At 44.9% G+C, this 27,759-nt stretch overlaps 1 protein-coding gene across 1 annotated transcript in view; it reads right to left on the reverse strand.

Annotated features, from left to right (window-relative positions):
- Positions 1 to 27,759, reverse strand: part of SH3PXD2A (SH3 and PX domains 2A) — a 272,067-nt gene that overhangs the window by 136,133 nt on the left and 108,175 nt on the right. The window contains exons 4-5 of the mRNA XM_080402560.1: positions 24,270 to 24,346; positions 14,713 to 14,804 (exon numbers count right to left, since the gene is read on the reverse strand). Of these exons, the coding sequence (XP_080258686.1) occupies positions 14,713 to 14,804; positions 24,270 to 24,346 (169 nt within the window). The remainder of the gene's footprint in view (positions 1 to 14,712; positions 14,805 to 24,269; positions 24,347 to 27,759) is intronic.

The following is a 27,759-nucleotide window of genomic DNA, read 5'->3' on the forward strand; positions in this document are numbered from 1 at the left end:
GGAGCATCTCAAACTCCAGCAAAAACATCGTGTAAAGAAGCAGCCAAGAGAAGGAGCACATTCTGTTTGTGCTGGTGCTGCCCATATAGTTACCGTCACTAACAACCAGTGGGAAATCAGTGAGAGATGCCTGAGACACAGCATCTTCAAAGGAAGATGCTCAGCACACCATCTACTGCTGCCTCATTTATTCTGAAGACTTAAAACAAAAGGTTTGGGGCAACTGCAGATAGGACAAGGCTGAACACACAAGAGTAAACTTGCTTTTGTTTGTCTATAATATTCATAAGCGCATTATGTAATTTCCTTGGCTTACTGATGCAGCAACTCTGGTTACAAGACAGGATGGGATTTCCTTGAGGTCATTCCCCCAAACTGTGTGAGTTGTTATTTTCCTGGCTCACCCACAAACAGAGTGGGTTTGCTCTTCTAAAACACTAACGTCCGACTGTTGAAAGGTTTTGCCAATCAAAACATTGTGGCCTTACCCCGTTTTAATAATCTAAGGCATCAGTCTCCCCCTTAGTATTTGTTTGATGTGTTCTGCACCCTGCTGAAATATCCCCTCCAGACCTCCCTGAGCTCAGGCTCTGATTGAAGAGAGATGCCATGCATCAGGCCTGCAGCTTTCTCTCTGAAACATTTAGCAGGGGATGGTGGTAAAATGTATTTATTTTTGTGTATTGAGGAAAGACCATATATTCCAGCCTCTTTTTTTTCCATCACTCAGAGATGGGCCTGAGGCCAAAACGGTGCTGCTAAACTTGTTTTCTATTTAAAACCTTCATTTTTATTAATAACCCTTTACAGCCTACACACCAGCACTGCGGGAGTTGCATTTCCGTGTTATGTCATCGTGAACCGTTATGTATTTAATTCCTGTACCCACAAACCCATATGGACATCATTAAACATGCACCGTACAGTATTAAAACTGTGTTCCATAAAGTGTGATTTAGAAAAAAAAAAAAAAAAAGACCTATGAAGTGTGGATTTTTTTTTTCCTAAGGTCATGGGAAAATTAAGAAGTAGGGGAGAGAGAAAAGGTTCAGCGGTGCTGCGGGTTAGCTCATAGCTCTCCGTGCCTGCAGACTGAAAACCCAGCCCACCCTATCCACCACGGATGACTAATTACCCAGTAACTTCAGGCCAGAGATTACGAATTTCTGTTTGGCAGACCACAGAGACAACTTTTACAAAAATTACAGGTTACAAACCGGCACAAGACCTTGATGATTTTATTTCTGCCAAATTAAGTTTCCATCACTTCTTCTGAAAGAAGATGCCTTTACTGGGGCAAAAGAGCAGGTTTCCCCATATTGCTGAGGGTTAGTTATCAGGGGCACTAACACAGGTGAGAGTAGACGCTCACCCCATGCACAATGTGTGTGTTGCACATGGTTTACTCCCTGTTTCTGTTATGGCCCCAGCTTGGCTTGTCCTCGTAGTCTATGCTAGCAGCAAATCCAGCAATCGGGCAACTTCTGCAAGGCAGCAAGCGCACACCTATCCTCAGCCTCAGGATCTTGTCTGTGTCCAGAACACTCCTGTCATCCCTCTGTTATCTCTTATGTGGGATTGGGGATGACAAGATACGGGAAAGAGAGAAACTGATGGAAGAAATACAACAGAGAGCAAATAAACCCAGCGTACAGAGCACCAGTGGGACAAATAGCAATGAGTGTAGCTGTGCTGGGTGAAGCAGGACAGAACATATTGAGAAGGAAGAAAACAATACCCAAAGGTTTTTGAGGATAATGAAAAAACCCAGAGTCAGTTAAAAATGACACAAGAAAAGGTATGTCAATATGAGGCAGAGAAGCTGATGCAGACAGGGATGGTAAGAAAGCAAAAAGAAAGCAAGAGATAAGAACAAAGCACAAATTTAAAATGTCCAGTAAAAGTTTTATATATTTATGTATGTAAAACAGGAGACAATAAGTTAATTGCCTACAATACACACTACAGAGCTTATGATGACCCTCATACTGTAAAAACCTGTCAGATACTATTTTCACTGTGGTTTGTTCGCTTCAGCTAGTACTTGCTCCACAAATGTCCATCTCCAGACAAGACAGGTTAACATGATCTGCAGAGGTAAACTGATGAATGAACATCCTTTATATCCCAGCCCTCTCCAGAATTTTTCATTCCCATCAAACACACACATGAATACACACACAAGTAACATTGAATGCACGTGTGCTCCCGTTAAGTTCAATACAGTTACTCACTGTGTAGAAAACTACCCATGTGCATAAATGTTTGGAGGAGGTGGGCTACTCATAGGATGAGGCTGAGGCTGACAGCAAGTTTTGTGTTATCTAGCTGCATTAGTCTGGAGCTGAAATGTTTTTGACGTGTGTCTCTGTAGGGTTGTGGAATTCTTCACTCAAATCAGGAATCTGCTTTAATGTTTTGAAAATAAAGCCTTAAAAGAAGACACAGACACAACTGGCAAAACTTCAGGAAACTTGCAAAGGACCATTAGAGCCCCAAGCTGTTAAATGGTACATTTTGGGTCAGTGCTCTCTTAAACTGACAGTCACATCTCCTACTTATACAGCTCCCTGGCATGTAAGTGTATCTGAACTGAAAGCATCTGAAACGGAGATAAGATTGGAAAACTTCTGAGCACATACTAGGATAGACAAAATCATAGCAAAAAGCAACACTTCTTGGTTAAAGCCAAAAATTCTCTGATCACTGGTATTAATTCAGTCTTGCCTCACAAACTTTATTTACCTTGCCAGGGATCAGGACTTATTGGGCACTAAACCAGGGCCTCAGTAGCCTGTAGCCCTTTCAACAACAACAACAAAATATAAAACACTTGTCATAAATCTGCACGAACACAATTTTCTGATTTATGAAGATGTTGAATGATTGAGGTAAGAGCATATTTTTAAAAAAAAACCTTAAGAGAAAGCAGACAAAAAAGGAAGGAAAAAAAGGTTGTAATTATATAATGCACTGGAGACCAGCCTTCCATAAGAAGAGGGGGAAAGGGACTCCTCTTACAATGCCTATTTCATCCCTTGCCTAATAACCCAAAAGCACCTAACTTTCAAAGCACTGTGTTTTTTCATAGGCTGGAAGCACCACAAAGCATCCTTCATCAGCCTGCCCTTTTGGCAGTTCTCCTCCAAATGCAAATGCTACATCTGGAAAAGGCAGGAATCCTCTCTCCTGCCTGAAAGCCTCCTTTTATCTCCGTCCTCTGCAGAACTCCTACTTCTCGCAACTACTCACTCCAACATACTACTTTATTGAAGGCATTCAAGGTTTTCTCCTCATACGCTGAATGCCTGCCTCTTCTTAAAGTCCCAGCTCACCTTCGGAGCCCTCTCGCTAGTTAGCGTGGGTCACCCTGCCATCCCTCAGCCAAGCATCCGTTAAACAAACCCCTCCTGGATGCACAGATGAGCATGAAAACAATAACAATGAAGATTAACAGAAGCTTATTTGTCAGGCCTGGAAAGAAGAGCATCTCACTAGCTGGTATGCCCTGTGCAATTCAGCCGCCGGGTGTTCCTCCTCCCCCCAAGGGATGACACTGATGCATCATGAACATTAATAACACTGTTAGTGCGCGTCCAACAGAGCCCTGCTTTGTGCCTTGAGACAACCCAGCAAACAATCAGATATTTTTCCACTGAGCTCTTGCTGGAAGAGTTTAAAGCTGTTTGCAGGGATGTGAATGACTCTTGCAGCTTTCTCTAGTTGCTCCTGGCCCTTAGTTCACTATAAAGATATGTATGGAGGTGAAGGTACTAATCCAGAGCCAGTAAGATGCCTCAGCACCCAGGTTACTGGCTACAGAGACTGCAAAGGTTATGTGTAAGCTGAAGAACCTTATTTTTGGGACCGCAGAAAAGAAAGCGCTCAGTTTTGTTACCCACATTGTTCCCCGAACTTGGGAGCTGTATTGCTAAAATGTCCCACACTGTAGCAAGAAAAGTAGAACATTGGCAAGATGTACTGGCCCCCACCACAGAGTAAAAGCTACGTAAGTTACTCAGCCTGCACACCTTCTTTGCATGTGCCCTTATTTTCAAGAGGTTGATGACAGCCTTACACCCCACCTTCTGCTCCTAAGTTCAGAATAGCTGAAACAATTTTCCTCACCTGGGGTGAAAATTGCTGGTACCACAGTGCTGTGGTCGGGCTTTTTCACAGAGAAACCCTCTCTGCTCCTCTTTTATTCAGCAAATATTCATAATGCCCCAAACAAGTGTTGCACCAGCACTTGCTCTTTCATGTGTTCATGAGCCCTTTCTTTGCTCGCCAGATGCTGGCAGGGGAGAAAGGGATCGGCCACGTGGATGATGCTCTCTCCCAGAGCTGCCCGCTGGAAAAGTAAGGGATTCAGTAGGCATCACCAGACACACTGCAGCACTATGAACGGCAGATCAAGTCCCAACCACACAGCACCCAGAGACCTGAACACCATTGCAGAAAGGGTCACCTGCAAAGCCATCTCTTGGATGTCTTTGCACATGTCTGCTCGCTGCTCTAGTAAGGCTGATGAAAACTATCCGAAATTGTGGGGTTTGGGACCATGTTTCAACAAGAACCATTCATTTTTGGTAACACATTTTCATGAAAAGCTGTTCTTTTAGCCAGATTTAGAGGATAACCAACATCTCCACAAAATAGTGCATTCTGATTGAAATATGAAGATTAATTTAATCTTAACATCCTCAAGATTGCTACTACAGCTCCCCTCGCAAGAGAGGACAACATTGGTGCGGTTCTAATCATTAGAAAAAGGACTGAGACCTATCCACAGGGAGCAGCAAATTACTAATTCCCTAGTGAACCAGGACAGCTTCAAGTCTCTGATGAACACTGTCTCTGGTACGAGTCACTCACACTTCATTCCCAGCACACTTGGATGGGAAAGGAAAAGCTTTATCTGTTAGATATGGTGCCCCTCCATCCTAACCCCACAGCTGTTGCAATGGGTCTCTTCTCATAAAGCAAAATGGACATTTTTTGGCCCCAAACATTCAACATTTTCTTCTCCTTTCGTATTTTCATGCACTAGATATCTCAGGTTACTAGTGATTTTTTTTTTGCGGTGGTTCCCAAATGAGCCTGAACTGCTCTGATTTTTCAAACCCACAAGACTGTAATTGAAAGCAAATGTAATCAGACATATACAATGTTCTGAGGTTCACCACAGTGCACTGCAGTCAGCATTACTGGAGTGGCTATTAAAACTCCTTGGAACTGGGAAGCAAATACAGCTTGCAAGAATCCAGCAAATAACCAGCATTTATTAGATTAAACTAAAGTATTGCAAAGCCACAGTCAATCCTCTATTCAGAATGTATCCGAGGTCTGTTTAAATGAACATCTTTCCTGAGCTTAGGCCAATTGTTTTAAGAGATGTGACTGGAAAAAAGTAAAGCATTCTACTTTTAACACAACAAATTCTGCAATCCTTAAATCAGCGTAAATCTCAAATAGTCCATTACTGTCAGCAGGGTTGTTCCAATCAAACTCTGCATAACTGGAAAAAGAAAGTGGCCAAAAGACAAAGGGTATCTCTGAACCCAGACACACAGCTCTAGCTAGAGATAAGCAGTAGCAAATCCCTTCCATAAACCTCCCAACAAAATGCCAGCATTAAAAGGAGGGGTGAGGGGTGTTTAATTGAATTCCCACTGGCACTTGAGCCTGCACTTAAAAGCAGGTCTAGGGTTATCTGTGAAATTTCAATTAAATCAAAAGCTTTGATAACATGATAAGTCACTCCCAAGTTTGGAGTCAAAACATGTTGCTATTTGATCCTCTGCTTGTGTTTCTGGGAAAGCACGCATGAAAGACAGTCAGCTGCAGACCAGTCAAGAAGATGGAAAGGGTGGAAATGAATCTACCGATAGATCACTGTGTCTCCTACAGCCAGAGCCACTTGAGGTCTAGTATTTTTTATACATCCTAAGTCCTAAAGAAGGCATCCCATTTCTCAAGAGACACAAGGACAGAGCAAAATAGATCATCCCAGATGCATGCAGCATTCCAGGGGATAGGTCCCTGCTGCCACCAACGTTTTTTCTCTCCAAGCTTGCTACAAGCAAGATTTTAAGCAGCAACAGCACTGGGAGCTGCATGCAGAACTCTGTGGACATGAACCACCAAGCCCTGTGTATGTAATGAAATGGATTTCCAGTGCAAACCCTTTGGTGGCGTGGGGTGAACAGGTGAAGCCAGGTGTACCAAACAAGAACTGTCTAACATGCTGTTATGATAGAGCCAAGCCAGAAAGGAAGCCGAGCTGTCATCCTAACTCAAAGCAGGAGGCAGTGGCTCTCCAGAGACCTGATGACTCGTTTTACTTGTTTTACAGCACTCTGATTACTAACGCTGCTTCCTCCTCTCTCTTCAGTAGCAACTGCTGGATGCTAAGGGCAGTACCACAGACTCTCAGAGTTCAGAGTCCTGTTTACCAAGGAACACCACCTCTACCTCCTCGTGTTTAGACAGAAATGCTTCACCTTAAATAAATGTGAGATGTCAACTCCACCTGCCCTGTAGTCAACAGCATTAGATCACATTTTAAGCAATGCCCTCCCTTGTGATGTATAGTTCAGCCTGATAAAACCCTATCAAATGTAATGGGATGTCTTACGTTGCACCCAACCAGTTCAGAATTGCATATAGGGTTCCAGTAGTCACGTGTCCATGAGAAAAACACTCTATTTATAACTGGCGAGGCTACCAGTCCTTAACAGCATTAAAAATAAAGGGACTCCAGATAAGCAATGTCAGAGTTACATAGTGATCAACAATAGGAAGAGCAGAGCACTGAAAAGTCCCATCCGACCCCAGGCGCCAGTGGGAGATAATTTATCACCCTGGAAGCAAAGACACCATCCAGCACATCTGTCCCTAGTGCCCTCCTCTTTGGAGTGGAAAAATATCTTCATTAAACAATAGTGCGACCATACTAAATGTAGACATGTGCGACCATACTAAATGTAGACATAGTAACGAGAAGCTGGATTCTTCTCCATGATATAATTAAATTTGTAACATAAGCTGCCTATTCCTGTTTTTCAGAGATGTGACACACAGAGGACAAAACAGGCTATATTCAATTCTGTCACATTAGTGCAAAAACTCCACCCCATCTCCTCCAGCCTGGCAGGTCATGAGTCAACAGTGACAGACAGCTCAGTGCATGCAATTAACCTGCTAGCGGGGGCTCACCAGAACAAGAAATCCAGATTAGAAGAGGAAGTCCCCATCCCCCTTCCTCTCCTCAGTTCAAGCCTTATGCACTAAGCACGGCAGGACCAGACACTCTCTTCTGCGTGGACCTAAATATCTCTTCCGTGTTTATTGGCACGGGTGATTCAACCTATGGGCTGCTCCTGCTTTGGGGTCTCAAACCAAGCATGGCCAGTTTTTAAGCAGAGATATTCAGAAGATCCTGTGGCACTGAACTAAACATTTCTAGAAGTGAGGGCTCGAGGATAATGGGTGCCCTAAAAACTTCACAACAAGTTTGATAACCCCTGAATCCAGTTATTTAGGTTCTGCTCCGATCTCACCTCATTAGCCTGGCTTTACCCCACTGCCAGATGAATAAATTTGTTCTTTCAGCTCCCTAACCAGTTTTGCATATAGAAGCACCAGCAGAAAAGGCTTTCCTGACAGATTTTGGAAGCAATGTTTCCTCCAACGTTGACTGATGATTTTAAAAACAGATTGTTTTTCTAACTGGTCATTTCTAGAATCATATTAATGAAGGAACAGGGTTTCTTTACTAGAATCAAATCCTCTTAGCCAATGTCTGAAACCGTACACTGCAGATGCAGCCAGATGTGAGAGGCCTTTCCAACATCACAAAATACGTCAGTAAGACAGTAAGGAGCAGATTTCCCAAACCCTTGCATTAAACGCTAAACTACTCTTCTCCAGAAGGAAGGAATTTCATGGGTTAAGTTAAATATTAAGCAAACTATTACTTTCTAATCTACAAAATAGGTATTGGCAAATTATCAGCAGTGATTGTTCCTTTAGGATATGAACAAAAATTACTGGACAGGAAAGAAGCCCTCAAGCCAATGGGCCTGGCATTTAGTTTTCTAAAGGCATGATCTCTGCATTTCAAAACATCTCTTCAGTCCCAACTCTTCTACAGAGAAAGAAAAAAAAAAAAACCACCAGTCCTGAATTTGTGTTCATAAATAGTAAACTTTTACTAGCACCAACACTACCGTTGTGTTTGGCCCCGGCCAGGCAGTGTCTGGTGCCACTGCTGAAGCAGCAGCGTGTGGGCAAGGCTCTGATCTCGGCCACATTCTGACGGATTTCAGAGAAGCCTGGTTATTCTTAACCCATCCTGTGCCCATGACAGCATACCGCTTTCAAGCCTCGCAGCACGCGCAAAACCAATCCAGGCAAAAGCTATTCCTGGACACTTGGCCACCAGTGCCAAGCATCAGAACACTGAACTCTCTTTGCTCCTCTCAGCCCTGTGTCCTTTCACAGTCAGACCTACAAAGCATGAGCAAATCCAAATGTGATATTCAAGGCAAGAAATAAAAGCTCTTGCTGTACAATAACAGCAGTAACATATGTTGTTCCAACTGCAGTTCTACATCTTTTTATGGTTGCTGAACCTATTTCATTTAATGTGCTTTCTGCTTCCCCCCAGGATTATTGTTTGATATTTATCTATATATAATATTTTTAAAAAATTTTCTGGATGAGTAGCAAAAACATTCAAATCTTCTCCCAGGAAGGCTGAGTTATTTTCTGGTATCACTGATGCTGCAGCCAGTAGCAAATTTCAATATCCTTCATTTGATAAGCCAGCACAAACTGTTTATATGTTGCAAACAAAAGGGAAAGCTCCATGTCAAACCAAAGAGGACAAGTAATGCATCTGTTATTTCCTTTTTTTCCATTCCTAGAGACTCCTCCATCCTTGCACTGGCTTAGTTTATTTAAGATAATGATCTCTAAGCAAGACCTTCCCAAAGACCATGATAATAAGCATTGATGAAAGGCAGCGTACACTGTCAGTGTATCTAGAGCCCCATCTGACAAAGGCCAGGTCCCAGGGACTGAGCTCCTGCTCTCCAGGTCAGAGGGGGCACAACTGGGACTCAGCCACTCTTCACTCCTCTATTTCTGGGGCACAAGGCTGCCTGACCTCTCAGCCACTGATTTATGACAGCCCCACACTGTAAGCACTTCCTCGATTCAGAAGCTGAAAAAACATCTTCATGCAAATTTAGGTGCTGAGGCCAAATATTTCTAGTAAATACAGCCCTAAAACAGACATGTTTGAGAAACTAAACACAGGTGCTCTACTACACCGTCTTTATACAGAGCTTTTGCTGCTCTGTGTTTTACAATTTACTTCCCAGCTGATAAATCCCATAAAAATAAAACTTCCATCTCTTTTTGATTTTGTATTTCTTAGGGAAATTAATTTCCATTCTGCATCTCTCAAGTGGAATGAATTTCCCTAATAAAATGTGTGCATTCAGCAGTCGCAATACCACTGCCAAGTGCAGACTGTAGCACTGATTGTCACAAAGTGGTGCTGACCACATTCCTAAATGATGTGAAAATTATCTGTACTGTAAGTCCTATAAGAAAGAGCAACCACAAAAAAAGAATGACAGTCTTGCTCACAGCACATCTGCTCAGAGACTCAACTATCAAACGTGTTAGGAAATGCAATTCTAAAACGGATGAATTATAAGAGAAATGTAAGGGATGAAATACAGAGAAAATATTTGCATAATATCAAACAAATCAGAATAAATACAGATATTTTACAGATGAAAAATTTTCCTCCTCTACAAATAGGTAATTGAATTGTTATTACAGGGCAGATCAGAGTACATCTGGGAAACAGAAATAGTTGTATGTAAACACAGTTGTGCTTATGGATAGAAAAAAGCGTATTAGGGAACTGTGCTTTAGCACTGGTACATGCATAAGCTAAAGCAAGCTTCCTTAACGTGGTCGCTGCATTACCCTGGCAACTTCTTTCTGGTTTCCTTATCAGAAATTTAATACATGAAGAAGAAAGGGAGAATCCAGCTTCCATTTTACAGCGGTTGCCTGGCATCTGAGTATCTGAGTGTTACACCAGTATTTATGTGATAGAGATACGATCAGTAAAGCTCATGGCTACAGACCACAATAAAGCATATCTGTTCTTCAGTAAAGGCACCTTCAGCAATAACCCCATTTTCTGCATCAACCCTCACAGTATTATGTCATATACCTAACAAGTTTCCTAGTTTTTCTGGATTTGCATGTTGTTTGAAAATCGCTTTATAATTCTTACAGGAAAAATACTTCCAACTATTGAATACTGCTTTAAATTCAGTTGTTAATGTTAATAGTGATGGTTGAAACAGAAATCTCGTTTCAGCCTGTACGCATTTCTGCAGGCAGAGTACTGGAGAACTGAATCCTTGGCTTTTACTGGATCCAGACCCAGAAAGAAAAAACTCATGAGTGGTCTGGCTGAGATACTTTGAACCTAATGCAAAAAAGCCCTAAAAGCAGTGGACCATATGCAATGTCAAATTGATTAATCCTACTCTTTGGCTATTTCTGTTATTTCTAGTAAAAAAGAATCATTAAAAAAATGGTTTCTGAGATTTTGTTTGTTGACTATGAGCCCTGGCCTGACCTCAGCCTTGAATTTAAATCCCCAGTAGAAGTCTGAAATTAATCCACCTCTGGCTTAGTTATCAGTAATTATAATTATTAACAGAAGTATCCAGTAAATGAATGGCTTTCAGTAACATGGTGTTTTAACTTAGAATAATGGATAAATAAAAATGCACTTCCTTCTTACCTTGCAGCACCCTTTTCCCATAGCAATGCAGGATCTGATCCTGACATGGGCATGGTAAAACACACAAGCCCAGTCATTTGCCTGTATACATATGCATTTGCTCAAACACTAAAATTCCACATATTACAAATGTAAGACATCAAAAACTGCTCCTCCTGTACCAGACTTGACTGTTTAAAGCTTGCTTTCTCCTAAGCTAATCAGTGGAATGGAGTGAGAGCAGCAGAAGCAGCTGCCCTGGGAACACCCGCACTGGAGCTCCAAACCCCACCTTGCACATCAGTGCCCACAACATGTGCAGGCTCCCTTGCAAAGACCACACTTGCACCACGTGAAATTGTCCGAGAGAGCTCCCAGACTATCCCACAGATGGATTCAGTGTCCTCCTATGGTTTCTTCCATGCAGCATGAAGCAAATCTGCTGTTGGGAGCTATCTGACCTGGAGCTAGCTCCACTGCACATGAGCGCTCAGCGAGGACTGTCAGCTGGTTCAAATGCTGTGATTTCTTGAGACATCTCTCCAGCTATCTGCCTGTGAGCTGCTGTACCCAGAAGAGGTTTAATGGGGCTGAAAGGAATACCTTCTGCCTATTGTCACAGGACCCGAAGCCTGGACCATCACCAAAACAGGAAACAGAATACCTAAGCTGCGAATCCAGCAAAACAAATTGGCTGGATTATAAGAGTGTTGGGAAAGCCCAGCTTTTGTTATAGCTGGATTGCGTGCTGCTCAGCGCCACGGGCAATCAGAGCACAGCAGCGGTAGGAAATGACCCTGCAGGGTGCAGCCTGCAAGCCAAACATGGCATAACCCAGAGAGGACAGGAGATAGAAGCGGCGAGAAGGCAAGGGTAGGGCCGATGAGGATCATAAGGAAGAAGCCAGGAACACATCTGTAAAAGTGCCTAAGGGATTACAGGGAAATGTTGGTTTCTTTTAGGACAATAGGAACAGAATTGAAGGGCACAGCTCTGCAGCTGAATTACTGCAGTAATACACAAATTACTGCACATGCGTTGTCACAAGCCATGGCTCAGCAATTAAGGGGTTGGATAGCTCTCCATGCATCCCAGCTGCAAGATAAACCAGACATTTTGTGCCTCCTCCCTCGAGGTTTAAGCTTCCATGGTTTTTTTGCCTGGGAGCATGTGCTCAGTCACTGCTCTGCAGACATGGAATAATTCAATAGACTCTCTGGGCTCAACAACCCAAGTGCCATGGGATTAAGGCTACGCTCTTGAAAGTTAGTTAACTAAACTCTAGATCAGATTTTGTCTTATGAGGCTGAGCTACTGCAGAAAAATAGAGCAGGTGATCATGCAACTAATGACCATTTCATTGTGCACTGAAAGAAGACATTAAGGTGGCTCAAGCAACTCCGTTCCACCATCCCTTGGTGGCTCAGTCCCTGGCTTTGCAATGTTTGTTCTCCTTTAACCCAGCCAGCTGAATGCCACGTCTACACTGACAGATCAATATGCAAACCTCTTCTGCACTGAGGGCTGAAAGAAGCAGCTGAAGAAATAGACAAAATAATCAGGGTAGTCTAGAAGCTGCCCCCAGGCTATACTCCTACCACCCCCAGTGAGATGAATGATGGACCATGAGGTCCAGGGAAGACTGAATGCACAGGGCTTGGGCACCACTGGCTCATGGCTTCTGGAAGGACTTGGCAGAGTAGCCAAGTCAAATGAGGAATTAATCGGGGATTTCTCTGGCTGATCGTGCTCCTTCCTGCAGTGACTGCTGAGGCCGAGAATCGCCCTGGAGGTGTCCTTCCCCTGGACCCTACACAGTGGTCCAGTACACCCCAGATCTCCTCCCTTCCCCCTCATTTCACAGAAGAAAAACACCAAGATGTTTCCGTTGGCTTTTACATCATCTTTTTGTAGAGACTAATCTTCAGTTTCAACAATACATCTTTTGTGAAGCACTCCCAGCAGAAACCTTAGACACCTTCCCTAAGATCTGTTTGCTTACAGAAGACGAGGTAGGATTTGTTTAAACCCAGCTAGATTAATGTCTTGCAGACATTAGTGAAGTGAGATTTAATCAGGTTATTGCTCTACATTTTCCAGGGAAATAAATCACACTTATTACTAGGTTGGAATAAGATGCAAGGCTTGGGCTGAGAACATGTAGTCTTTTTTGTTTTTCCAGCGGGGGGGGAGTGAATGGATAACTTGAAAATTGCTGCAAGGCTGTCGAACAGGGAGCTCAGCAAAAGACCCTCAACAACTTGTAAGAGGGAAAAGAGAAGGCAAGCCATAATGACTAGTGCCAGCCCAGGGGTGAGCCCTGGTCCCCGTTCCCTGCCTGGTGGAGGTCCAGTCCTGACTCCGTTTTACTCAGCCCTAACACTGCAGGGTCCATGTCAGTACAGAAAGCAGACAGGAGTGTTAAACAGCATTTAAAGCAGACTTCTGAGGTCCATTTGAGACCCTCCAGGTGAACTCTCCCATAACCTGGGGGACCTCACTCCTCTCCTGGCACATGGGGATGTCTCCTTGCATCAGAGGGGTGGCTGTGGGATCAAGCAAACCTTGCAAACCTCCTTACAGATCCTAAACGGAAACTCTGATGGTCAGCAGGTCTCAAGAGTGTAGGCATATCCTGCTGCAATGGTTTCTAGGTTTGCAATACGTGCTTAACAATGAACACGTAACTGTTTATTCACCCCACACATTTTTCTAAACCAAGGTTGGCTAGAAAAAGGAAGAAAAAAAGAAAAGCAGACCTCTTTCCAGCCCTTTAATTTAAAAACTGCTCTTTTTCTCATTCAAAAAACAAAAAAGACTTCGCGCTCAGCTATGCTAGCAGTGTTTTCTTTAGTGCAAATGCTAATAAATCCCCTTATATAAAACCACTTACGTGCAAGAGACAAAGTTTGGGAAATCAAACTGCAAATGTCCTCTCCTCTACACCAGCATGGGAACAGACAGCTGAAGCCAATACAAATCTTTCTGCAAACTACAGGTTTGCATGTGCTGAAGTGCCCAAAACCCAAAAGCTTCACATCCATTTTCCCTTCCCCAACAGGCTGTGCAAACACTGAAGAAAGCAAATTACGATAACACAGCCTGCAATCAAGTTTCAAATTGTGCAACAAAGCAGCACAAAACACGATGGGACTGAGTCAAAATCTTATTGCTGAGCACAATAAAATATATCCTGTTCTGTATGAAGGAGAAAAGGAAATATCAGGTGAGGCAGCACAGTTGCTTGCAAATACCCTCCTGCCAATGCTTCCCCTGGATAAATCAGTCCTGTGAACCCTGACTGCATCAGCATGAATCAGCCTGTCTGCTCCAAGGTAAAGGCTATGATTCCGTTTCATGTTCAGTGGGAACTCTTTTTCCCAGCCTTTTCTTGGCTTCCTGCTTAGAAAGAATAGACTCTCCAGAGACAATTTTGGATCTGGACCACAATCTTGCTCTCCCTTCAGATGCCTAAGTATCTCTGGGCAGGAGTACATTTAAAGAAGCAGCTGGTAATTATGAGCCAAGTGCTTACTGGCAGGATTTCCCCCTGCTGCTGAGCCAATGCCTTTGGGAACTGAATGACTCTTTGGTGATAATTATCAGCTAAAAGCCACAAGCCAGGGGAGGTTCCCTCATTAGAACCATAAGCAAGAAACACTGCAAAGGTGGGTGGAGGATGGCTGAAAATTGTGTCTGAGGGCTGCCTAACTCCCCTGTCCTCCACACACCAGATGTAGCTGTACGTAACTGCTGGGCATTTTCTAGGCAGTGCTTGCAAGCTACAAAATCCGTTTCCACACCTACAGCAGTAATAAAAGCAAATGACCTTTTCCTTCCAGCTAATCAAAACGAACTGGGCAGCACTGGAAATCCATCACAGCACTTACTCTTTTGGAGGGTTAAGGTCTTCTGGGCGAGCCTCAAAGAACCTGAAGACTTCATCGCACTGTGAAATGTGAGGAGGAAGCCGAACCAGGGCCTGCAAAATAAAACAGGGAGGGAGGAGGATTTAGAAAAGTCAGGTTCAAAACAGGCCTCAAACGTCTAAACTACCAAGCAAGAGGTGGTAAAACAGTTCTGACAGGGGGAAGGGAATACAAAAAGCAGGTATCACGCCTGGCTACTTAATTGAGAAGAAAGGAAATAGCATGTCTTGACTCCAAATGTCAAGTAGGATGCAATGAACTTGCAATGAGACAAGCAACAGTTCTTAGAGTCAGCCAATGTAAATTCTTTGCCATGTGTACAAGAACAGAATTTGGTCCACATGTGCAAAACAGTAACACTGAGTAGATAAGTGTTCTGTAGCCAGGACAGTCTCCGTGACTAGTGTTTGCACAGTACCTCAAACAATGCAGTTAGGGCTTACAGGTTTCATGTCAATGCACACAAACTCAGGTAGTGAAAATCAACAGACTCAACACCCACTAATACAACAGATTAATGTGCTCCATAAAGTTTTCTGTTAAACACTGTCAACAGAAAAAGCAGAGTTTGCTAAAAAAAACCCCAACCGACCAACCAACCAAATCAAACAACAATTAACAAGAAAGACGGTTTAAGTGCCTGGAAAAAAAACCAGGCAGAGAGGCTATTTCTCCATGAAGAAGGCTTCGCAGCACCTCCTGGCTAACCATGTCCACGCACTCCGCAGGGCGCAGGTACGCAGCGCTTGTCGCACTCAGCAGTATTTAAGCACACTTTGAGAAGCAACCGCATTATGCTGAAGTGTACTGGGAAGTGAGACTTCAAACCAAGGAGACAAGCACACAAGGCAGAAACACACTACGAGTTTGCTGTTCAGAATCGAGCCTGATGGTACCAAAAGACGCCAAAGAGCTGTCTGCAGCCCACAGAAATGGGACAGCAACTGTAAGTGACATGACTCTGAGATTGCCTCCAGAAATGACCAGCAGGAGAGGAAAAGAGATTGGTGCTCACCTCCTCCTGTGCTAAGTTTTTATTGAAAATAGGCCACAGGTTAAATATAGACCAAGCTTCTTAGAGGTGCCATAAACCTGTTTGACAAAATGAGATTGTCTGGCTCTTCTGCTAGTTGCAAGTAGGACAAACAATGTGGAAAGATGGATAAAAACAGCACTAGAGCTAAATGAAGGTGCATTAGGTTGAACTGGTTATACTAAGCCATGAGACATCTGATTGATCTTGGTCAGACACACCAGAAGGCCCAGCCAAAGCACAAAGGCAGAACAGGGCAGTTGGTTACCCTCATGGCTGTTTTTAATCAGGCTTTAGAAGTGGCCAGATTTGTTCCAAGACCACTCCTGCTTGGAGGTGTGAAGAAAAATGCTGAAAAATGAAAAAATACTGCTCTGGAACTGCAGGTCTCCAGTATTACATTGATGGGGTCTTGTTTTAAAGGCAGCCTGAAACCCAAAGCCAAGTGCTTCTACACCTACAGCTCTTCTTTCCCTCGTGGAGGTACGTTATAAAAACACAAGGAAAATCCATTTGCTATCAGCAGGCTGTGATGGTCACATGGAGCTGCACTACAGAACAGAAAAAGATACCTTGCAATAAGGAAGCAGCACCAGATGCAGAAGCCAGGCAACTGCCTGTTGGGTCCAAGTGCTGGGGCACAGAGTACTGCTGGCTGCTGCACTAACACAAGGTGAAACACAACAGGTGGAAAACTCAAGTGCTTTAATTTGAATTAAGGATGCCCTGGCCCCCACTGCTATCCACTCAATCATGCCTAAAAGCGTAACAAAGGCGTGAGCTCTCTGCCTGTATTCCTAGCGTGCACAAAGGCACGCATCCAGCTGCCAAATCAGGGCTAACCCTGGGAAGTCAAGAACTGCCCAGGAATAGCAACAATCTCAGCACGCTGAAAGAGAAAGAAATGCCTCACCACCACAGGCAAACCAGGACACAGACAACATTAAAGCACGTTTTATTCATCTCTATCTCAAGCAGGAGACAGACATACATAGAGAAGCAAGGCTGTCTAACCAACAGTGGATGGGGCTGAGATTTAGTGATGTCTCTATTACTAATGCCCTTCTCGGTTTGGGCAGGTTACTTAACCTCTTTCCATCAAATTCAGCAGGGCTGTATCTTCAGCTACCCATTTACAATGCTAAGCAGTAACACTTACCTAATCCACAGAAAGGTTATGAGGCCCAAATATTTAAAATCTACAGTGTGTTTTGAAATCTCAAAGGGCCTGATCCTGTGCAGTCAATGGGGCAAGAGCAAGCGCTGCAAATGATACATATCGTTACTAGAGAAATGCAAATACCCAACTCATAGCTATCGTAGGGGGTCCTGGACATAAGATGCTTTCTCAAAGAATCACCACTTCCCTAGAGGTCGCAGGCGTTCACCCTGCCCAAAACCAGGCCACAGCTGTCAATGCTCAGCTGGAGCACAGAGTGGATTTTCAGTGGTGGAGGAACACAAATCCTAACAAGCTGCTATGGAGATTTGTGTTTCTAAATCAAGGGAAGCTTTAGGAAACCTGAAACCCCCTGAAGCAGTGGTCTGCTGCCTGGAAATCTCCAGGAGCACCGTGGTCCTGCCAGGTTGAAGGAGGATAACTGAAAAGCACCTCCAGGACTCCAGGCTTTTGCAGGCAGCAGATAAAAATCAGCCAAAGCCATTTCCACACCCAGGCATCCACCTTCCCACCCTGGGGCAGGACTGGCTCTCCTGCTTCTGAATCACCTCCCAGAGTACTGCAATTTTCAGCCCTGTGCACAGAGGTGGAATGAAATCCACCCGGTGGTAACTTGCCGATGCATGTTTTTGGGGGAACTTGGGTGTGAAGTCTGCAGCCAGTCAATTTTTACTTGTTTTTGTTAAGGAACAAAACCCTAAGAAGCAGTAAGAAACACTAAGAAAGGGTTAGGAAGAGCAAACGAGGGTGTAATACCACGCAGAGTTGGTCTATTGATTTTGGACAGTGGCAGGGACCAGAAATACTGGTTTGAGAAACAAACGTCTCTTCAGCAAACACACAACATCCACCCAGGAGCAAGCCAAGTCCAACATGATTCCAGTGAGCGAACAAAAAGTGCATTGAGGAGATGAGGGACACTGCTGTCACTCTGCAAGGGGAAAAATGCAAGTTTCTGGCATTTCCAGCAAGACGGTTCCAGGGCAGAGCTGCAACAGCCTGAAAGACTGCAGGGTCAAGGAAAGAAGGGTAAAGAAAAAGAGGAAAACCAGATGGTAAAAGGATGGAAAGGACAAGGAAGTGATATTCTTACTGGAATGTGGAAACCAGAGGTAAATGCACACAGCTACAATCAGCAAGCATCCAGAAACAGCAAGGAATTTGCACAGGAAAGGTGAGAGATAATAAGGGCCAGTGAGCAGAATTCAGCCTTGCACAACCATCAAATATTATCAGTAAGAGCATGTTTCCTTGCTCGGCATGCAAAGGCAGACGTGCGCTGCTCTGACCTCACACGCTCCTCAGGAGATAGGGTTTTATGTGTTATTTCAGCCTGTAATGATGTCTGTCTCTCTGTGTTACAGGTTTCAGACAGTCTTGCAGAGTGGATGATTCCAAAGGCTACTGAAAAGCTGTAACGTCAGGCAGGGTGTGAGCAAGCAGCCCTCGGTGTGGGGGACGGCCAGCTACTCACACAGTGCCAGCTTATCCGCAGGCAGGCTGCTGCACGCCACACGCGGCACTCGAAGCGAACAGAGCACCAAGCACAGGCAGGGGTTCATTGCTTAAGGTTACATGAACTGGAAACAACTCCATGGGGCTACATTACAGCTCAAAGGCTTCATGAAAACATGTACATGGGTATAAAACCACGCAGGTACTTGTAACGAAGCATTGAGTGCGTGTGTGGCATTTATGCAGACAGATTTATAAAAAACAGACGCGGAGACGTGTATATGTAGAGATATACAGTGTGTGTAGGCATGTGTGTATATACTCACAGAATGATATTCACCCCACTGAACTTCATGCGTCTAAAATGGGAGACTGGTCATGCTTGTCTATCAACTTGTATAATCGCTAGAGAAAGACCAGCACCTTCAGGGGTGCTTTGTCTGCCCCACCACGGATGTCTAGCTCTGGATGGAATGAATCACTGTTTCTCCCCGCAGCCTGTTGAGGCACTTCAGGTGCATAGCTTTTAGATCCCTAATGTTCGATGGGGTTAATCCCAGCTCTGCACGCAAATACACAGAGCCAGCTGACAGTACTGCATCGTTAGGACTCCCTGACTTTTCCTATTTAGCATCCTGTTCTTAATTGTTTATCTCTTTCATTAATGTTAATCATTGCCGCCAGATGTTTGGGAATGGTCATGAGTCCAGCAAGAGGGAAGGTGCAATTAAAATAGTTCATTTCTCAGAACAGAAAAGTTAGTTGTTTCACCTACGTGAAAACACTTTCTGCTTTGCTGAGAGCAAGTAACGCCAAACTTGAACTCAAAAAACACTGCAGTGTGGAGGCTGGATGGCAAACACTAACCGTCAGAGGGGAGGACAAAGAGTGCATGCTGGTGCCTCAGGAGAAGAAGTGGAGAGATGTCGGAATAAGTAGAAGGCTGACAGAAGGAGGAAAGAGGGTGCAGAGTTTTGGAAGTAAGTGGGACATAGAAGGGCTTCTGGCATGGAAGGACCATAAGGCAATGGAAAGTGAGGCTCTACTCCAGATGCTGAGAGGCGTGTTGCAAATACTTAACTCTTTTTACAGCAGCTGGTCTAAATGCATCAGGATTCTGAAATGTAGATTTAAAAAAAAGACAGATAAAGTTTGAAAGTTTTTCACTTAAAACTCTTTCATTCTTGACCAGGACTATTAATTCCATGTTCAGTCAACACTAGTTTAGTTGTACAATGGATAGAGAGAGAAATGGATGTGCATCTGTCTTGACAGGTTCAAGGATTAAACCTTGAACTGAGAGACCAAGAGGGAGATCATCATGTTTTTGAAGTATGGTCTCTCAAACTGTGAACGTTACTAAAGAATGAGCAACGTTCCCTGGCACTGATGTGACTTTCTCATCTAACCTTCATTTGGGCACCCAAGCCTCACTATAGAAAAGCCCATAAGCTTCTACTTATAGAGCCACCTCCAGCTGGGACAGCATAAAGGCATGTGACAAATCCAGGTAAGTCTTTATGACAATTGGACTTCACATCTGAAGAGCTTCCCTGCACAAAGATGCTTCCCTTGATTATGACCAACACAAAGATGCCAGTCTGCGACTGCTGGCCCGAGCCTTCCCAGAGGGCTGTGTAAGGAGCCAGCAGTGGTTTTGTGAACCACTGACAGGAGAGGTCTTTCTTGAAGACAGGATGGTACACACTGGACAAGCACACACCAGAGGTGTGTTTGGGAGATCAAAAGCTTAATAAGTAAAAAGCCCCTGGCAAGGGAAGGCTATGAAGTTGCTCTTTCTTTCACATTGGCAAAAGCTCCCAAACAAATTAAGAAAACCAGGTCCAATGAGCCCAGAAGACCTTAAATCACACTAAACTAATTCCAAGCCGGGAGTTAAGAGGGAAATCATCCAGAGATACCAATTCCAGTGGGCAGCACATATTTACTGGCAAAACACAGCTTGTTTGGTAACTCAGGTTACCAGTAAGGACATTCAGACCTTGCACTTTCATGTTTATAAATGAGACAAGTCCTGGAAATCTTCCTCTGAATGTCCCACTCCTCTTTTTTTCATTGAAACTTCAAAGTTTCTTATGGCCTTAGCAAAACCACTGGCCTGGTTACCTCTGTGATGGCATATTTCTAAGCTGGGACAATGCAATGAAGAACCACCCAGGTGTGAGGGGTTGGGAGGCCCATGCTGTAGGGTCCAGAGGGCTCATGCCCTGATACAGAACGTTTTGCAGACCTCCCCTTACTGCCAAGCATCCCCACAAACTCTCAGATGGCCTCTGCCTTCCTGTGCCCACTGGTGCAGAAGCCACAACACAACCAAACAGCAGAAGTCAGACCTGCTTCTCAGCCACGCAAATCACCACGCTCTGTCAGAGACAGTCTGCAAAAACAAAAGAACAAATGGCCGAACGTTTGCACCACTCATTTGCCAGGGCCCCTCTGTGCTTTGTCATTCCAGGGCAGGCAAAATGGATGCAGAACCCTCTTCTGGCAAAAAAATTACCACAAACTTTACATCCGAACCTGCCTCCCTCCTCTGCTTCCTCACAAATCCCAGTGGACAAAAAGGTCTGTTGTCTCATTTATTCATTTCATTATCCCATGTCAGATTTTCTCCATCAACTTCACCCACATAATTCCAGCATAATTCTCTAATTTTTTCAAAATTAAGCATGTTGTCTGCCTACGGATTTTAGGACTAGCACGGGACGTAAGCTTTGCACAGGACTGAACTTTCCAAAATTATGCTCTTGCTCTACAGTTCTATATAATTCTCTAAAGAGTCAAAACATCCATTGGACAAGGGAAGAAATGCAGAAACAGCTAACACTTCCAAACAGGCAGGCATAATCCTGCTCTGAAGTCACACACATGCACCGGTAGCTGCTACAGAGTATGAAACAGTAGTGTGTATTATTATTTTACTAGCAAAAAACACCAACCTGCCATATTTTCCCTTTTTACACGAAGCAGGGGTTCATTGCATTTCATTCCAGCTTTCTAGAAGTTAGCATCAGAGCTAAGTGAGTCACTCGGGTTCCCGCTGTAGTTACAGCTGAATGGGGAGAGACTCTGTGCCTGGTTTAAGCTGGCAAAGTGGGGCTACTCTGGTTCAGACTCACCACCTAATTTTCTGTTTCCAATTCACAGCTTTCGGTCATTTCTGGTTAACTCCATATTGGGATGAGAAGATTACAGGAGGGTTATGAAGGTCATGTTCCCAAAAACCTTGTAAGTGGTGGAGGTGGCAAGAAGGCATTCCTGAATTTTAAGCCTCTGCTAAGCACCAGAAATGAAATCCTGTCCCCGCTGAAGGTCAGGAACAGAACTACTGCTGATTTCACTGGATGAAGAAGCTTTCCTTCTACAAGCTGTTTCTCTAAATTCTTTGTGCCTTTGAAGTTCAGTGTCTCATTTTCATCATTATTTTCAGTCCTGTGGACTTTCATATCCTGGACAAGGTTTGGAACAGCAATAACATAGGACAGTCATTTTCTGAATAAATGCAAATTGGATGAGCCATAAATGTTCAAAAGAAAAACTTTGAAAATGTGCAGACTTAGAATGGCTGGGAGAGGTATGAGTTGCAACTCTCTGGTCCCTCTCTTTATTTACACAGGTTGCTCACTGTATGTCCTGGCATTTAAGAATGACTGAGTATGTCCTGTGCCAGGTGAGGGTGTGACCAACTACCATCTTCATTCACTCTGTAATTAGGAAGAAGCTGTAGCAGAAGGAGAAGAAAACAGCCCATAACTGAATCTGATGACAGGCAGGACATGATAGCTACTTTACACTGTTTCTGAAGAGTGGGACTTCCCTACCATCTACACTAGACAAAAACTAATATCCAGGCATGGGTCAAATGCAGGCAATGGAAAAAAAAAAATTGGCATTGCTTTACTTCCCAGCACTGGCAAAAGCACCCACCTACCTGCAGCCCAGACTATTCAGGCACAACCAGGGTTATAAATGCTCCAACAAGATACATCCCAGGGGGATGGACGAGCTAGCCAGGGCCTTCTTAAAGACACTCTAAGCAGAAAGACACTGTGGAGGACGTAGCCCTCTTGAAGCACTCAGAGACATGAGATGTAATGCCTGCTCAAGCTTTTCAATGCCTAGCCTCGCTCTCCAATGCCATCCAGATTTAAACATCTTCTACAGTGAAGTACAGAGGCAAATTAAATACAAATTACAGTAAACTGCAAATGCAATAAAGAGACATTGCATCAGGCACAAGAAACTTGGGAGTCAGAGACCACTGGAAGCTAGGATAGTGTTCTGAAGAAGTCACTACAGGTCTGTCATAGTCGGTGCTGGGCACCACTGTGGCTGCTGCTGGGGACGAGAAACACTAGGCTGGGGGAAACTGGGCTAACCCAGCATGGCTGGATCTATGCTTATAAAAGCAGCACCTATCAAAAAATAGGTTACATAAACAGCTTGGCTTTGAGGAAGCATCCAGCCATGTCTCTGAGCTGGGCAGCAGCAGCAGATCTGCCCCCATATCATCTGAACCAGAGCGAAAGCATTCTGTGATACTGTGATTCTATGGACTAAGCCAGACTTCCCCAGGACAGAACAAAGGAAGCGAGGAGGAGGGTGGCAGTGACAGTGCTGCCGTGTCAACGAACATGACGCCACAACACATCCCTCGCCCGCCCGGCGGGCCTGGGGGGTCAGGTCAGGTCTGTCTGGGGTGCAGACAATGGGGTCCCAGAGAGGCAGCTGCCCCTCGGCATAAGTCACTGCTTTCTCCACCGCGCATCTGCTGGGTGAACCCTGACACGAGCCCTCACCGCTCCTGTTGCCGGCAGTTCCTGTCTAAGGAGGGCGGCTGGGGACGCAGTGGGACCCTACGTATTTTAAAGGGAGCCGTTTGGCTGCCGGCAGGAAGACAGTGTATTAATTGTCGCACAAGAAAGCCTGATCTCATGAGATAAGACTTTAATCACAGCTTCCTCGCCCAGGGGGTGCAGATGGCATGGGTTTCACTGCACCCCCCAGCACGCCTCAGGCACTTTGGCGATCTGCTCCCAATTTTGGATGAGCAAATGTCTGACTGGAGAAGTTCTTGGGAATGTATTTTTTCCCCTCCACCTGCTTCTCTGGCTTTCTAAAAACGGAAAGAAAATGCCACGGGAAATAAGAAAGGAAGTCTGGGGTTTAAATTATGTGCTGACGTGCTCTATACCTCTACATAAACTGGGTATCCGCCTTGCTTAGAAATGACTTTTAATTTACTGTCAGAGGATTAATTATCATCAAATCATAAACTCTAAGCTAGAAAGGAAAGATTAGGTGACTTAACTTTCTTCTCAACAGAGTCGTGCATTTCTGTCCTGCAATAAATTTCCAGGCTTTCACTCATCAGGAGAAGCACTCCTGGAAGCCACCCGTCCACCCCCCGTGCTGCACCATCCGGCACTGTCCCTCATGCGGCACTGGGGGACAGACAGGCAGGGAATGGACGAAAACGCCATCTTAGTTGTGCCTCTGCAGGCTCAACTCCTGCATTCATCAAGGGCAATGCAGAAATAAAATCCACATTTAGGGCAGCTGAGTCTTACAGCCTTTACTGAGTACGTGAGGCACCGACCCAGTGCACAGTCTGCAGGGGAAAATGCTGCGAGGAGCCTGGGAGCAAAGAGCAGCCTCTTTTCACCTGTCCTGTTAGTCTCGGTGGTGTTTGGGAAGGACCATCCTTCTTTATAACAGAGACAACACAGATAAAGCTTTTACTAGTATCCGTCAGGGGAAGCCCAGTGCTGGCGGTGGCTGTGAGCCCCCCCGCCGCAGGGCTGCCAGGCGCCCCCCCAGAGGTCTTACCCTGCAGTACTCATCGATGGGCTTCAGCCTCTTCACAGCTACGTCTCGGACATGGCTCCTCCGGAACAGGATCTTGCCTGAGGAGGGAACAGATGAAAGAGGAGGGTTAGGGGCATCACCTGCCATGGGGGACAGCGCAACAGCACCCAGCAGAAAGATCAGCAGCCATCCCTGGCTCCAACCATGGCTGGTGGCAGTGCTGGTGGGAGTCCCGGTACTGGAGAGGTTCTCACAGCAGCAGCCTTGTGTGACTGCAGCCCCTCATTGCTACGAGACAGACAGGACAGCACACTCAGAGGAGGTTTGAGCAGATCAGCAGCTGCCCTCGGAGCAAACTGCACAGAAACATGCCTGCGGGGCAGGCAGCGGAGGGATGCAGGACAGTATCTATTACAGGAGCGTGCATGGCACCTCCTGCAGCTGGATGCTGCTGGTCCTAAGTTTGCACAGGAGACGCAGTGCACGGCCAACGACGACCACCGGCACAGCAGCAGGTGTGAAACCTCAGCCACAGCTGCCGAAGTCCTGCTTCTGTGAGCCATGAAAGGCTCATGGGGCAGAGGCAGTTTTTTCTGATTTCATCCTGTAGATAACACATAGTTTTTGTTCCCTTTTAGTGATGGCATTATCCTAGAAGGGACTGACACTGTGTTATGACTCCCTTCGACTCTGGGGCCACTTTGACACATCCATGCAGGCAGCACCGGGAGCATCACTGAGGTGGGTTGTGGACCCCATCTCTGCCCCACACCTGCCTACTCAGCTGCCCCCCACTGCAAGTGCTCCTGCCCTTGCAGGCAGACAAACCGCACAGCCAGCTCACAAGCAAATACAATGCTGTTGGTGACAGAGCCCTTATAAATCTACAGAGTAAAACCAAATAATAAAAGAAAAATAAACAAACTCTCTTTTTTTTTAAGGTAAAAAAAAAATAACCTCCTCAGTGTCCCTACTGGATGACATTTCTGCAGGCAGTTAAGATTAAATAAACGGCTGGGTTTTGTGTGAAACTGATTGTAACAAAGTTTATCAAAATAATCTAGGAGCTGAGTTTCCCCACACACAAGGATGTCATAGAATTGGTATTTTTTTTGGCTAGAAGGGATTATATCTTCATATCCTTTTTTGGTCATTTTCTTCCCTATTTCTTTTGTGCTGTATTTCTTTTAATGTAATGAGACAAGAATAAATTACACGTTCTGCTTGTGGTGGAAGAAAACAGTATCTGCCAGCATTATTTAGTCCATGAAATGTCTACGTAAAAAACCCACTGGCATATATACCACTCCCTGCTCCAAAATTCTTCTGCCAACAGGCAAATAAGATACTCATCCATGGGATAAGAAAATGGACTAGGAAATGAAATCAGATGAAAAATCTGGATGTGTGGCTTTGATTTTGTCATGATTACACAAGCCGAGAGGTTAATGAAATGACAGCCTTTAACAGCCCAGTAGCAGAGGATCTAAACCCTCCCAGACTCTGCCCCTTTTGGTTGCCTTTTCCTCCGTAGCTGCTAATCTGAAAGGTGTTAAAGCCTTTTGTTTCAGGCAGGAGAAAGTGGTCTATCTCCATCCCCAATTCTGGCAGCAGAACAGTTTGTCCTGTGAGGTAACAGCATTTCCTAGTGCCATAAATTTACCTCTCTGGGTTCCCTGTGGTTATCTCTTTGCAAAGCTGGTGCTGAGCCATCCCTGTAGGATGTGCTGCCACATGGTCACCGAGCACAGGGAAAATCTTCAATAGGTGTCTGAAATGTTCACCTGAGCTTGAGCAATTTAGTCAGAAGCTTCTGGAGAAGGGAAATGGCACTCCCGCCTGCCTGCACCAACCCTCTTTGGGCACAGCAAAGCATCGCTGCTTTCCCACTTCTCTGTCTGGCAAATGGGTATGACTACCTCCACTTCCAAAACATTTCTTATTATTTCTGACAGCCTCCAGGACCACACTGTACTTGTACTGCATCACTGCAGTAAGCCGCTTTTTCGTGGGGGAAGGAGTGTGGGGGTAGCTGTAGAGAAAAAACTAGTTCCTTTCTCAGTACTCCAGAAATGCTGGTGTGGGAGATCTTGGTACTTCTTTGTAACTTTTACAAATATACTGCAAAGAGAAAGCAATGTTTTGGAAACATTCTCACTTTCTGGCTTTCCTGTTTTCTGTTTAATCTGTGAGTTGAAAGTCAAACCAGTGACCATATAAAAACATAAAGGAACCAAAGACTTTGACACATTAAAGATCTCCCGTAAATGCAATTCAGCTTTCCTAAAAATAATAATAAAGAATGCTATATTAAACTCAGAGTACAAAAGAGACCCCAGGACATGATGAGTCTTAATTCAGTCCTTAAATGGAAGGGGAAAATATCAGGATAACTGGGGCATTAGGATGAAGCAAAGCCCAGAAGGTGCTTTCATTTTTATCCCTTCAGAAAAAGGAAGATTGCTTTTCTGCTACTGAAAGCTGGAAAAGGCTCGATAAGGGCTGTGTGGAAGATCTGTAGCTGCTTAGCCCAGTATGGCACTCAAAACTGAGATCTGGAAAAGGCTGAGTAGTTTAGAGCCCCATGGAGTAGCAGACAACAAAGAGAAAAGCAGGAAGAAAACCAAGGACACACTGTGAGCGCATCCAGTTCTGGTGGGCAGCAAGGAGGAACCCCCTCAAAAATCCTGAAGGTCTTCAGGCAGAGAAGTCTCATTGCCAGGGGTACTGGAGCAACTCTAAGGAGGGGTAACTTCCCAAATGCCCAGCTTCTCCCCTTTTCAGACAGACTGTGCTGAAAGAGGCTCAGCCAAGGCCATCATGACCAGCCAGCAGAAACCACTGCAGATCCAGCAGGAGTTACTACTGCTTTCGCCATCCCCTTTTTCTACTAGCCTTCCTCCGAAAGCAGGGGAGGTCCCGTGGGGCTGGGAAGGAAGGTAACCCAGGACAGCCATGCTGTACACCCTTTACACTCTCCAAGCGGGTGCACTGGACACAGATCCTGTTAATGGAAAGCTCTACAAATGAGGTAGGTACTTGGGGTGGCCATAAAAAACCGAAGAGCAGGCAGACAGCCGAGCCATTGGGGCACGTCAGCACCAGCGAAGAGCCCTTAGGAAGGCAGTGGCAAGGAGCATTTCACCCACTACTGATGTGAAGCAGGGAAGTCCCAGGGTGGCTGGTAAATGCAGAACAGCCCAGGCAATTTCCTCGTGAGGGTGGAGTAGCGGTTTGTGTGCCGCGTGGCTTTTCCTCTGGGTAGTTTCCACATCCCTAAGGAAGGGACCTACTTCTATGCAAGTACATACAGTGGGCTGCTTCCTCTCTCCTGCATTTTACTGCAGCTCTTTAAAGCCTCCGCAGGCACTATACCCATTTTACAGGAAGACGAGCGGCTTTTAACCAAGCTGCAGCCCAGCTAGGAAGTGAACGGGAAGTCTGTCTCAGACTCGGATGGGAAGCTATAGGCTACGTGGGATGGAGCTGCCTCATTCAAACATTTCTTTCA

Source organism: Falco punctatus (genome assembly GCF_963210335.1).
Source record: "Falco punctatus genome assembly, chromosome: 9".
NCBI classification, from domain to species: Eukaryota; Metazoa; Chordata; class Aves; order Falconiformes; family Falconidae; genus Falco; species Falco punctatus.